Source organism: Paroedura picta, chromosome 2 (genome assembly GCF_049243985.1).
Source record: "Paroedura picta isolate Pp20150507F chromosome 2, Ppicta_v3.0, whole genome shotgun sequence".
Classification (NCBI taxonomy): Eukaryota; Metazoa; Chordata; class Lepidosauria; order Squamata; family Gekkonidae; genus Paroedura; species Paroedura picta.
Genome location: NC_135370.1, coordinates 38,849,142 through 38,862,812, shown reverse-complemented (window position 1 = coordinate 38,862,812; position 13,671 = coordinate 38,849,142). Strand labels below are relative to the sequence as shown.

General features: G+C 43.5%; 1 protein-coding gene across 3 annotated transcripts in view; it reads left to right on the top strand.

Annotated features, from left to right (window-relative positions):
* The window catches only part of XIRP2 (xin actin binding repeat containing 2), a 115,147-nt gene that overhangs the window by 41,999 nt on the left and 59,477 nt on the right, over window positions 1-13,671 (top strand). For all 3 annotated transcript variants that reach the window (XM_077319813.1, XM_077319814.1, XM_077319815.1), the window contains exons 2-3: window positions 2,828-2,991; window positions 12,655-12,780. In XM_077319813.1, the coding sequence (XP_077175928.1) occupies window positions 2,828-2,991; window positions 12,655-12,780 (290 nt within the window). The remainder of the gene's footprint in view (window positions 1-2,827; window positions 2,992-12,654; window positions 12,781-13,671) is intronic.

Sequence of the window (13,671 nt, the reverse complement as noted above, 5' to 3'; positions counted from 1 at the left end):
GTAAAAACTAAACAAACAAACAAAAAACCCAACCCAACCCTGAATCAGTATTGATCTGGGATATTTTTAAGTTTATCCAAACCGAATGCACACACCTAATCAGATTGGGATTTTAAGCCTGCCCCCCACCACACCACTGCAGAGCCGCCTCAGAAGTATGTTTTTCAGATACTTAAAATTCTGAGTATTTTATGAACTAGATCTAGCTCTGATGTTAACTAACTTGTTTTTTTACTAAATCAAAGCTGTGATTCATAACTCAAAAAAAAAGTGCGGGTTAAGAGATGCCAAAAACACTGTTGGGCTCCCAGTAAACCAATGAATGTCATAAATCACGGCAAGACTAACAATTTCCCAGCCTCACACTGCCTACTGTGATCAAAGCCGAAGCAACAAACAACACATGAAACGAAAGGATTTAAAGCAAATTAATACTGAGTACAAATCACTATGACCTTCTCATCTGCAAGCTTTATAGAAAAAGGAATGGAAGTGGCATGTAATCTGGAGTCATTTTTTTTGTTGCATAAGAAATGTCTTAAATTCTAAACTTGAGTCTGGGTCTGCGTCATCTCCCCCCCCCCCCTTCCTGTTTCAGCCATAGAGTTTTAAACAGTGTTAAACGTATGGATTGAATTATTGAGCACAGGCGTAATTGAGAAGGTGGTTTTTGTTAAACACACAGGTGCATATTTTTCTCTTGTCCTTGGGCCAAAAGGTCATACTGCAGTTTGGCTAAGAGTTTTAAAACGGTGAAGTGCAGCTGCAAATAAAGGAAGTATATTTTGACAAGGAGAGGCTCGCATTTGACAGGAATATTTTCATTTGTTGCTGCTTGCAAAGGAAATTGCTGACCTGGCTGTCAGGTTAATGGAGGAAACAATGGATGTTTTGCATTTTTACAAGCAGTTTTGCAGAATTACCAGAGGAACCTCTGGACGAGGGAGTATTGAGCCATTACACCGAGACTGTGTTTTGCAGTGTTCCAGGGGGAGATGAAAATAATTAACTGTTGCTAAGGGTTTTAAAAAAAATCACACTAGAGCATGCAAAATAGTAGTACATGATTGCTGTATGGACAGCAGCATATTATTTATTTATTTACTTTATTATAGACCACCTGTCTCGCTAAGGCTTGCAGTGCATTACAACTAAGAACAAGGCAGTAAGATGCGTGCACCCAGCGATGACTCCCCTGTGACCATAAACAGACAACATGGCATTAAAAATACAAAATAATACAAGCAATAAAGTAGAAACTTCATGAATGGAGACCAGTGCAGCAAAACATTAAATTGCATGCAATAAACCATGTAATAACGTGGGCCTACGGAATTTAGAAAACAATACAATAAACATAGCATAATCTGTACCATGAAGCCTGCCTTAAATTCCACTCATGTATCTCAAGATTGCTTAGGGGGCCATGGCTAGGCATTAAGGCAGGATGTGTTGTACTTTTTCTGAATGTGCATTTATTATATTGTGCCCGTCTGAACTCATCTACCTTCATCATAACCACTGACATTTTTGGATCATGCATTTGCAAGGCAGCACGGATCTTGTGGTGGGTTGGCAATTATCGCCTTCTCGGCACACATCTGCAAAATATATAGGCACAGACCAGTCACGCACATAACAGGGTGGATCCAACCATTCTTCAACAAGCATTCCTCCAGTCTTTTTCCACCCTAAGTGGCTTTTCTTCCATCTGAGGAAGTCTCCTTAGGCTGGAGGAAAGCTTCAAATTTTGCTCAATGGAATGGTGGACTGAGGGATGCTACGACCCCTGCCAGTTCAGCTCACTTCCCCTCCACCACTGGTGATCAGGCAGCTGTTTAAACAACAGGCTGCTTGCAACCTGTTTGTGTATTAGCAAGAACAGGCTGCATGTCGGCATCATGAGCTGACTCCCAGATGATGAGAGATCAGCTGGGAGTCAGCTTCTGATATCCGGCTTTGCTCTGTACCCAGAAAAGCTTTTTAGGAAGGGAGGGAAATCAGAAGGCAACTCCTAGGTGATCTCTAGTCTTAGAAACTTTGCTGTCTCTCAGACTTGTTAAGATGCAGTGAATGGAGCCCCAGTTCAGAAGCCCAGTTAAGTTTCCGTCTCTTCTCCCTACCCAAAGCTGTTGGCTTGGGCTTCAGAAGAAAGGAAAAAACCTTGCTCTTCCCATCTTCCCTGTTGCAATGCATCCATTAAAAGCATTGCTTCTGTCCCCATCCAGCTTGGAGGGGAGGAAAGAGCTCCTTTTTGCAAGTTCACTGTGCAGCCATTTTGCTGAAGGGGGGGGGGATAAGATAAGAACAGACTGCAACCTTCTTCCCCAATCAGCTGGATGTAGGCAGCTGTTGGAGTTGCTCCATGCCCATCCATGGGTGCTGAAATAGATTTGCCAAACACATTCACTGAGAATTCCCAGCATTCCTGAGTAGAATATGGGTAGGATATACCACAACGTGGCTGCCTCTTAAAGTTGGAGTTTACTGTATTCTTGTTTTATTTTTCTAAATGTCCAATCTAGACTTTTCCTCTACTTCAATCCAGTTCTGTTTGCCTCCAATTTATCTTTTTTCCACTCACTGATCCAAAAACCAGATTATCTGTTGATCATTTATTTGCATGGAGAAAAGACCTGGATATCTTGCACCTTACTCAGAGGCATAACTATGCACAACAGCAGCCATGAGGATTGGATGCAACATAACCTGAAATGACGTGTAGGAAAACGTTAGAAAATACTAACCTTGCTTATTTGCAATAGATACAGTTGACTTTACTAAAGACAGGTCCTTTTGCTTATATCCTTTTGTTCTCACTTTTTAGCTCCTGTTAGCTGTCAGAAATCTGCAAGTGGACATTCAAAAAGAAGGACTAACCAGAGTGATAAGGTGCCCCTGGAGTGCCAGGAGCTTGTCTCCCTGAAGGAAAGGATGGCCTTGTACCAGGCGGCAGTGACTAAAGTCGAATCCAGCAATGCCTCTCCTAACGTAAGATATCCATATTTTTCATTAAATTGTTTTCCTAATATGTTGGCAGCCTTTCCACTTCATATTTGTACAATCAGTTAAAGGTGTAGTTAGATGTATATAAGTGATACATTCTCTATACTGCAGCTCACTTTTCATTGGTGTGCCCTGGATTCGCATCAAGAAGGCATATAACCAGTCCATGACAGAACTTTCACACATCCAAGTGGTAAAGTAATGCATTGGCTTAATCCAACTTCTGCTATATCCTGCTAGTTTAATTTACATATGTAAATTATCCCAGTAGACTGAAGGTCAGGAGTGGTTTAAGGATTCGCAGGGCCCTAGCAGAGTACAATTGTGGTAGGCACAGCCAGACTGGGGCCAGAGGGGCCCCCAACAGTGGAAAGGGGTGTCACTCTGAGGGTCCTTAAAGAGGAAAAAGTGGAGAGGAGAGAAGCTATGGCTCTGACTCATGAAGCAAGGAAAGTAAGACATGGGGCCCATGGAAATGTGGGGCCCGTAGCATGTGGTACATGTACTGCATGGATAAACTGGCCCTTCTGAAGATCATGCTTTACATTGTTATAGACTTAACTTCAGAATATTGTTCCTGGTGCCCACAAAAAAAAAAAAGCAACCCAAATAATATAAGCCACACTGGACCCCACTCTTCTGGACAATTCAGTTATGCTGTGAAAGGGTAGCTAATTCCCAGGGAGCTCAGGAAAAAAAATAAATTGCTCTTCACAGAGATAATAACGGTGGTCAGAGGGATCACCATTACATACCCACTTGGGGTGCCTATTTTCCGCTCCAAGATGCTGCCTGCCACTCTCCCAGTAAGACAGCATACTCTAGAATTAATTTGTGCTAAGCTATGAGAGCTCACACCCACCCCGCACTAAACGAACTGGGAATAATTTTTACCTTCAGAACCGGGACCCTGTTGGGTGAAAACGAAACAAAAGTCAGAAGAAAATATAAGAGGCGTGTAAGGCTAACTCAGTTCGTAACTCAATAGTTGGCACTCAAATCAAGGGCCCTTCAATGAAATAAAATCAATAAAATGTATTCGTATTTAGCTCGTGTCAGAAAGTTCTCAGGGACTGTTTCCGCACTGGGAGCTTCACTGCCCTGGCTCCTGTGCGGGAGCACAAATCTGGGGCGGATTATGTGCACTGGGCCAAATGCTCCCCTGTGCAGGAGCAGGAAGAGGCAAGGCAACCTGCCACAAATCCAGCCTGCAGCATGAAGTCTCCAGTGCAGAAACAGTATGGAAACCACGGACTCACTCTGTGGTGGAAAGGCAGTTCTTTGTGTTCTAGTTTGCTTTTCATTGTTAACTGCTGGGTTTACATGGAAAAAAGATGTAACTAATCATGATAGGCCTTCCACAAAGTCAAGAAGCGCATCAATGCACTGTCCTAATCTATCATCTGCCAGAACCCTGCAAGTTTAATTTGCTGATGTAATTGCACGGGAATGAGGATGCAGTAGACGGGGGGGGGGTCGTTGCTTGTTGCTCAAACACCTCGTTGCTGACTGATTAACAGACCTCAGTGATATGAGGAACCCATGTCTGCACCAGGTTCTACAAAACTGTCGGCTGCTATGAGCTTGCACAGTGACAAGCGAGATATTTGCATGAAATTGGGGTCACTGTGGGTGGCAGGTAGTTGTGAGTGCAGAGGGCTGCACTGGGCAGAAAGCTGTATGGAATTCATGTGAACTCCAACAGAGTATTTATGTAGCCAGCTTGGTGTAGTGGTTAGGAACGCCAACTTCTAATCTGGTGAGCCGGGTTTGATTCCCCAATCCCCAACATGCAGCCAGCAGGGTGACCTTGGGCTGGCCACAGCACTGATAAAGCTGTTTTGACTGAGCAGGAATATCAGGGCTCTCTCAGCCTCACCTACCTCACAGGGTGTCTGTTGTGGGGACAGGAAAGGGAAGGTTGTTGTAAGCTGCTTTGAGACTCCTTTGGGTAGAGAAAAGCGGCCTATAAGAACCAACTCTTCTTCTTCTTCAATACTTTATTACCCAACATGGGTTTAAATAAAACACCTGACAGATAATAATGTATATTATGGATTATACCGCTGGCCTTTTGCAGAGTTTCTTTGAAGTTCGATATATTTTGTTTTTCCTCCTTGCTGCTCTGCAGCATACCAAAGCTGTTGGAATCGGCTTCGTCCGTGTAGAAAACAAGGCAGAGTTTCCGTGTTGTCGCTCGATGAACCAAATGCAAAACAGGCAAATATGAACATTTCTATGCCAGCAGCAGATTTTAAAATGCGTAATAATAATGAAGATGATGATCAAAGAGTGTGCTTTCTTCACCGTTTGCTAGTTAATCAATGGCAGGGTTTGGGGAAGCCTGCAGTACAGCTACGGCTGCCTTTGGCTGTAAGGGAAAGCAACGGGAATGTTACACAGTCATTAGGATAAATATTCATTTGTAATGAAGATGGATGTCCAGGCTCTGTGGGAGCTGTGGAAAACGTCATGCCTGCTACTTCACAAGGAATGACACTTGCAGGTCAGAAGCTTGCACTAATATAACCCACCAAAACAGAGTATATAAACCAGGGGTAGTCAAACTGCAGCCCTCCAGATGTCCATGGACTACAATTCCCAGAAGCCCCTGCCAGCATTCGCTGGACATCTGGAGGGCCGCAGTTTGACTATCCCTGATATAAACAGTAGTTCCTGCATTGCTTTTGATAAAAGAATGGCCATCTCATGCCTGCTACTTCACAAGGAATGACACTTGTAGGTCAGATAGGGATGTTTCCAGGCGGGGAGGGGGCTACCTACCCAGCCTATTTGATCTGCAGTCATGGCATCCAGTCCTGCTTCCATTTAGGGTTCAATTGCGGATTCTCCAACTTTTTTTCTGAAGTGACAGGAGGCCATTCTGAGTAGGGCAATTCTCTTTTTGCATTTGCATGGGGGAAGAACAGATGGGCCATTTTTCTAATCACAGTTGCAGTTCCAGTTGGTTTTTTTGTCCCTGGTGCAAAAGATACAAGTTCCCTTTTTTCCTTTCTGAGAAGACAAGTACCTTGTGGCCAGTTGTTTTCTGAGGGAAAACCACCAGCAGAGAAAGAGTGAAGCAGTTCTTCCTCTGTAAACACCCTTCTAATCTCACACCCCCAGAAGTGGGGGGATTTGGGCTGCATCTATCCAGCTTTTTCATTCAATCTTGCCCCTCCCCCTCAAAATAAAATTCCAGTCTCTGCCCCCACATTTGTTACATGCATATTCTATTATCTCCAATTTGTAATCTTACTGAGTTAGGGCCCTCCTCCCTTTTTCACCAGCAGAAAAGTCAGTTGGATCCAACCCATTGGCTATAGTTGCATTCACTTAACCTTATCATACACAGGTTTGGAGGCGTGGATTGTCACTCCCGGATTTCCACCAACATTTAAAACCGATGAAATGAAAAGCAGTCATGAGATGCCAGAGACCAATTGTTCCCATTGTACAGGGGTTCCCATCCTCCATGTGTGACCTGGAAATCTCTTGGTATTACATATGTTGTTGGTCTGGAACAGAGGTAGTCAAACTGCAGCCGTCCAGATGTCCGTGGACTACAATTCCCATGAGCCCCTGCCAGCAAATGCTGGCAGGGGCTCATGGGAATTGTAGTCCATGGACATCTGGACGGCCGGTTTGACTACCCCTGGTCTGGAAGGTGGATTATATGGCATAATAGCCTTCTGAGATCCCTCCCCTATCCAAACTCTGCCCTCCCAAGGCTCTGCCCCCAATTTCCCAGAATTTCCCAACCTGGAGTTGGCAATTTTACCTTGTGCCGATCCCGCATGCAAAACCCCACCTTCCCAGTTGCTTTGCAGCCAGGATTTAAAATCCAGAAGCTTGCACTAATAGAACCCACCAAAACAGAGTATATAAACAGTAGTTCCTGCATTGCTTTTGATAAAAGAATGTCCATCTCAGCCTTCTACTGCATCAGTGTGAGAAAAGTCAGTGGACTCAAACTCATCCAGCATTTTCCATGCGATTGACGACAAGCATTTATAAAACCACGAAGGGCATTTTCCCACCTCTTCAGTTCTGGTACCTAAGTTTGAAATGTAGCAGGAAATATCTTTGCTGAGGGTTCTATAAAACCAGTTTAAAATGCTAGAGATTTATTTTAATCAGACACAGCAAATTTTTAATTGGTGAGGCTATGAGGTAAGGGCATAGTTTTTTTCCCAGTGTCTTTTTTTGATGGTACTGGCCAGCCTCTGAATAAAGAATGAACTAGAAAGACTTAAAGATGGCCTTCCTTGTTCCAAAATGAGTAATTTATGTTTTAATGGACAAAAGTTGTAATTCAGTGTTCTCACAGAGCAGTTCTCTCAGAGCTCTCTCAGCCCCACCTATTTCACAGGGTGTCTGCTGTGGGGAGAGGAAAGTAAAGGCGTTTATAAGCTACTGTGAAACTCCTTCCGGTAGTGAAAAGCAGGATATAAAAACCAACTCTTCTTCCTCTTCCTCCTCCTCCTCCTCTGAACATGGAACCTGCCTGGACAAAAGCCACGGAGTGCAGAGGCTGAAATAAGGAGGAGAATTCGGAAAGAGTGAGAAAAAAAAGTTGGTGACATCACATCCAAATTCTTGCTTCAGTTGATGTCCCAAAACATCTGGAAATGGAGAGGGGAGGGTGAGTGCGAGGGAGGACAAAATGGTAGTGAGACTGTTGAGCGTTTCTTCTTTCAGACAGGCTTGCCCCTGTTTGTGCCTTGTTGTGCACCATGACAAGAAAGTGGAAGTAGATTCTATTGCTTTCCCTCATCATGAGGCAAAGGGGATAAAATCTCGCACCAACCACTGGAAAGCTACGGGTTGCTGCCGACATCATGAGGAGGCAGCATTAAAACCTGCGATCAATGAGAGGCTGGGCAGGGGCAAATTCCTTGTGCGGAAATTGTCTGGAACAGGCTTCTTCAGGAGGTGGTGGGCTCCATCGTTGAAGATTTTTAAGTAAAGGCAAGACGGCCATCTGACAGCAATGCTAATTCTGTGAATGTAGGGAGATCATGAGAGGGAGGGCAGGAAGAGAAGAACCAGTGGTCAGCTCTTGTGGCCCTTTCTTGCATGCTCAGGGAAATGCTGATCACCACTTAGTGGTCAGGAAGGGTTTTTGTTCCAGATCAGCCAGAAATCCTGGGGGAGTGTGTGTGGGGGGGAGATGGTTGTGAATTTCCTGCCTTGTGCAAGGGATTGGACTAGATTACCTTTGTGGTTCCTTCCAGCTCTATAATTCTTTGTTTTTAACCATAAAAACCAATGAAAAATTGAACTAAAATCCATATACAAAACAGAGGGCAGAAGATAGAAAGAAGGGATCACTGAGGAAACACACCCTTATTGTCCTTAGGGATAGATTGGTGTTTCATGTATGGTCAGCCATTGTTGACCACCATTTTGTATCTCATGATACTGTCAGGAGGGCCCATGACATGGAAGGAAGCCAAGCAGGTTTGAGTGTAGTCAGTGGATTCTGGAAATTTTATTCATGCTTTTTTTAATTCTGTGAGGGAAGAAAACAGGGGGGGGGGGGATATATAGTAAACATAATTAATTTTCCCTTATATTTTTCACTTGGAATAGATTATACAAGGGTTTTTGTGTGACAGAGATCTTCTATAATTAAAAAGGGGACTTAATGGAAACCTGTAATCTCTCTTAAAATGGAAGAACTATATTAAGAATTCTAGATACCTATGCATTATAAATTAACTGAATATTGAATGTGCTGTGCCACTTAAAGACTCCAGACATAGTCCAATCTAACGCTGAAATCGGTGTGAGTTTTGCTCGAACACAATATCTGAAAAGACCGGGGATATTTGCCAATGGCCTTTATCTAAGTAACATTCAGTGGAGAGCTTAAAGTGTGTGAGACTAGAATTGCCCATCACAAATCATGGGGAATTCACTGGCTTGTGCTAGGCATGCATGAAATGGCCACTTGCTAATATAACTGGCTCTTCACATTTGCTCTGCCAAAACATAGATCTTCAAATATAACATCATGTCTTTTGCATCCTTTGGAAAGCAAGACTGTTTTGTTAGGACATGCCTAGTTGCTCCTCAGATATATGTACTAGCTACCCAAAATGACTTGGACATTTCAAAGAAATTACATTCCCCACCAAATTGCTAGCTGCTAAAGTGTTTTTAAGAAATATGTCAGATCCTGGTGTCTTCAGCTGTTTACTGCCTTATTGTGAAAACCTCATTGGAAGGAATGCAACAAAAAAACTCTCCACTCTAAGAAGAGAACAGGGGAGGGGAAGGACACCTTGACTTTGATGACTTCCAACAGGAAAAAAAAAAGCTACACTGTAACTTTCATTAGCAGATAATGACTATCAGCCTATGTTTAGGGGATGGGTAGAATTCTCATGAATATTGTGCTGGGCTTTCAAGAAGGTTGCTACCTCTGGGTTGGGAAATACCTAGAGACTTTGTGGGTGGAGGTAGGGCATGGTTTTGGGACAGAATATAATGCCATAGAACCCACCTTCCGGAGTAACCATTTTCTCCTGGGGTTCTTGGTGGTCTGGATACCACTTGTAACAGAAGAAGAAGAAGAAGAAGAAGAAGAAGAAGAAGAAGAAGAAGAAGAAGAAGAAGAAGAAGAAGAAGAAGAAGAAGAAGACTTGGTTCTTATATGCCGATTTTCTCTACTCGAAGGAGTCTCAAAGCGGTTTACAGTCGCCTTCCCTATCCTCTCCCCACAACAGATACCCTGTGAAGTGGGTGAGACTGAGAGAGCCCTGATATTACTGCTGAGTCAGAACAGTTTTATCAGTGCCGTGGGGAGCCCAAGGTCAACCAGCTGGCTGCATGTGGGGGAGCGCAGAATCTACCCCGGCTCACCAGATTAGAGGTCCGCACTCCTAACCAAACTGGCTCCAATCCAGCGAGCCAGGTGTGCTTCCCCACTCTGACCCATATGCAGCCAGCTGGGTGACCTTGAGCCAGTTCACAAGTCCTGTTAGAGCAATTCTCACAGAGCACTTTCTCTCAGGGCTCTCTCGGCCTCACCTACCTCACAGGGTGTCTGTTGTGAAGAGAGGAAGGGAAGACGATTGTAAGCCAATTTGAGACTCATTCAGGCGGTGAAAAGCAGGGTGCAAAAAACAACACTTCTTCTAAGTAGAGTCATCAGAAAACAAGACATGTTTTGTAAGTCACTTCCTCAGCCTTAGACCTGTGAAGTCCCTGAGTGATCATATTCTGGCCCAGAACACAAAGAGCTCTGAAAATAAATCATTTCCCGGCCATTCTAGAAAATCAAAGGCACAATGGACATTTGTAATGTGAGCATTCATCTATTTTTCATCGTTTTAATATACAAGGATGTGAGGACCCGGCGTGCAGATTTATGAAACTTGTATTACAGAGTCAAACAGACACGTCAACCCCGCCTGCCCTTCAGTTGTTATTAAACAACAGAACAGTATGTAAGAAACAAACAGTATGTAAGAAACAAATATACTCATAGGCAGAATATATACTACACTACTGAGTGAAACAAACCTAGCTCTCTCCTGAAGAAAAACAAAGAGGGACACACACACACAAACACACACCGTTCAGGGGCATCAAGACAAGGATGAGTGAAGCAGCCACCAGAAAATGTGGGCTTCCTCATCAGGAGCATATCATTCAGTACAGGTTTGATTTTGCCACATATTTATTTATTTATTCGTTCGTTCATTCATTCATTCATTCATTTATTTATCGCCCTAAACCGGCTCAGGGTGGTTTACATCAAACTGTACAAATAACTCAGTGTATAATAACATAATAATATAACATTATGAACATTAGGTTTGTCTAAGCTGTATTGCACACCATTCAATAAACTTGAACTTGAACAAGGCAGAATCAGGCCCATAGACAGAATTTTTTTATGGGGGGGTGAGTACGTCAACCATCTTTATTTATCTTCTCTGCTTCACATCAGCATGATTTTACACCTCTCCCCCCCCCCTCCACCCCTGCTTTTTAAAAAGCTGGATTCCGGACTCTTCAGCCCTGTCAACTGCTAATTCTGTTGCAGTCAATTCCAAAGAGAATTCACATGTGGAAGACTTAAGACAGAAGTCACATCTTTTTGCCTCCGCTTCTGACACCAACCTGGAGCGCTGATTGGAGGGGCATGACAAAACACATGGGGCCCAGCCCCTTTTTTCACCATTGTTGCTACAGGGCTGGGCAGAACATCTGTGGATCTTTCGCCCTGCAACAGAACCAAGCCAGACTAGTAGTAATCTATACAGGGGTAGTCAAACTGCGGCCCTCCAGATGTCCATGGACTACAATTCTCATGAGCCCCTGCCAGCATTCACTGGCAGGGGCTCATAGGAATTGTAGTCCATGGACATCTGGAGGGCTGCAGTTTGACTACCCCTCATCCAGAAGATGGAGGCTTTTATAGGTAGAGAAAAGAAGAAGCATGTGAGAGAGCCAGCTTGGTCTCATGGTTAAGGGCAGCGGCCTCTAATTTGGAGAACCAGGTTTGCCTCCCCATCTCTCCACATGAAACCTGGTGGTGTGGGCCTATCACAGTTCTTTCAGAGCTCTCTCAGCCTCACCCCCTTCACACGGTGCCTGTTGTGGGGAGAGGAAGGGAAGCTGATTGTGAGCCATTTTGAGATGCCTTATAGTAGAGAACCCCCCTCCACGCGCAATTAATTAGTGGTAATTAGTCATAATTAGAACTACGTAGCTTCTGATGCATTACAGATGGCCAAGGTCTGGAAATGGAGGTTTTCAGGATCGCCTTAAAATCTCCAGTTTCCAATTTGTCAACGGAAGCTTGGCTTTTAACTTGCTTTGTGACTCTGTGATCAGTGCCTGAACACAGTTCTTCCGAAACACCCAGTAAGGTCTGCATTATTGTGCTAATCCTTTAGCATTATGGAAGAGGCCTTTGAGACCTTGCATGTTGGTTTTGAAACGAGATTAATTTATAGCTATATAACAACAGAATCTCCTCCTTGTCTCTGAACACCTGATGGTATAAAGTTGTTAATGGCCCTGAAGAAGCTGTGGATTAGGGGATTCTGAAGACTGCTTATTGTTAGTATGCCTTTAATCTTTTAAATCAATGAGGTAATGATACCACAGTGAGCTCCTGAGAATGAAATCTTGATAATGTATCACCCATTCATATTTTAAGTATTTTGCTGATATTATTTTGCTAATGGGCTTTGCTTTGTTATAAGTTTGTCATGACTTATGGAGAAATGTATGCGAACACGGAATAAAATCAGTGACGTTGACCCAGAAAGTGGCTGAATCCACTTTACCCAAGGAGAACACATTTCTGAAAATTGCCTTATGGATATTTTCCATGTTTTCTTTTTGTGCACATTTTAATATTTAAAATGTTTTTGCAGCCTCCTGAAAAAAAAAGATTTAAAAAAACACCCAATAAAATGAAACCGCGCAATTGGTAAGAACGGGCACCATCAAGTTGTAGTTAGGAAAAATACCGAGTAACTCATTCATTTGCAAAGTGTACGGGTTGCACACATAAAAATAAATGCATTTATGAAAAATTAACAGGCATTCAAACACCAATGGCGCTCCGCGATTTTTTTTGACTACATTTAGTAAACAACTTTGTTTTGTTGATCCCACCAGGCTCTGGAGGAATCAGAGGCTTGCAGGATACCTGGAGGCTTAGCAAGCGTGAAGAACCAATTCGAAAGAGGAGAAAGCGTCTCGTCACAGAATGCACAGTTCCAATACCAGCATAAATCTGTACAGGTAAACTAGGCAGCGTTCATCATCATCACCATAATTAGTGGCCTTTGGGGTAACATGAATATGAAATCTAGTTCAGCCTTGGCTGTCCAATTTAACTCAGAAGTAATTTTATGTTCCTATTTGCGGTCATTCCGAGGCCTTCAGACGCACAAACACACCAAGTATAAACCCCATTGAACTACACCGGCTTCAGTACTTCCAGCATGACAACCCAAAGACCTCCCTCCCTCCAAATACACACAGGTTTTGAAAGGGAGGGAAGGAAGCATCATCATAATAATGGTTATGATAATAATATAATTTTATTTTTATACTAGATTTAAAGCCATTTTAAAAATGGGCTTTGAAAGAGGCGTCAGGCAGGAGGGCGTGAGAGGGTGGCCGTGGCTACCTTTGGCCCGCAAAATGGGCTAAAAGGACTGGAAAGCCCCCCCCTGCTGGCGGTGACAGGACTTTGTGGCTCGCAAAGAGTCTGCAAACTCCCCCCCCCCCCGGTTCCCTCCCAGCAGGAGTGTATCTGCAGGCCGCAAAGGCCTGTTGCTGCCTCTCTCCTCATAGGTGACAATGGACACCACAGCCACAAGGCTTCTAGGCAAGGAGGGAGGGTGGGAGCTGGAGGGGAAGGGCCAATCTGGGTGGACCTGGATGGACAGGGCCCCAGACAGTCTCCTCCCAGAAAGCTGTTTCCCAAATATATAAGGAAGCGAAATAGTGTTAAGGATTCCATTCTTCCCTGGCTCAAAAATAAATTACATACATACATACATACATACATACACACACACACACACACACACACACATTAATCAATTATGGATTTTATTTAACTTTTAAAAGTAAGGGGAAAAGAGCAGGGAAAAGAAATTCAGATTCTCTCACTTTGGAAAATAT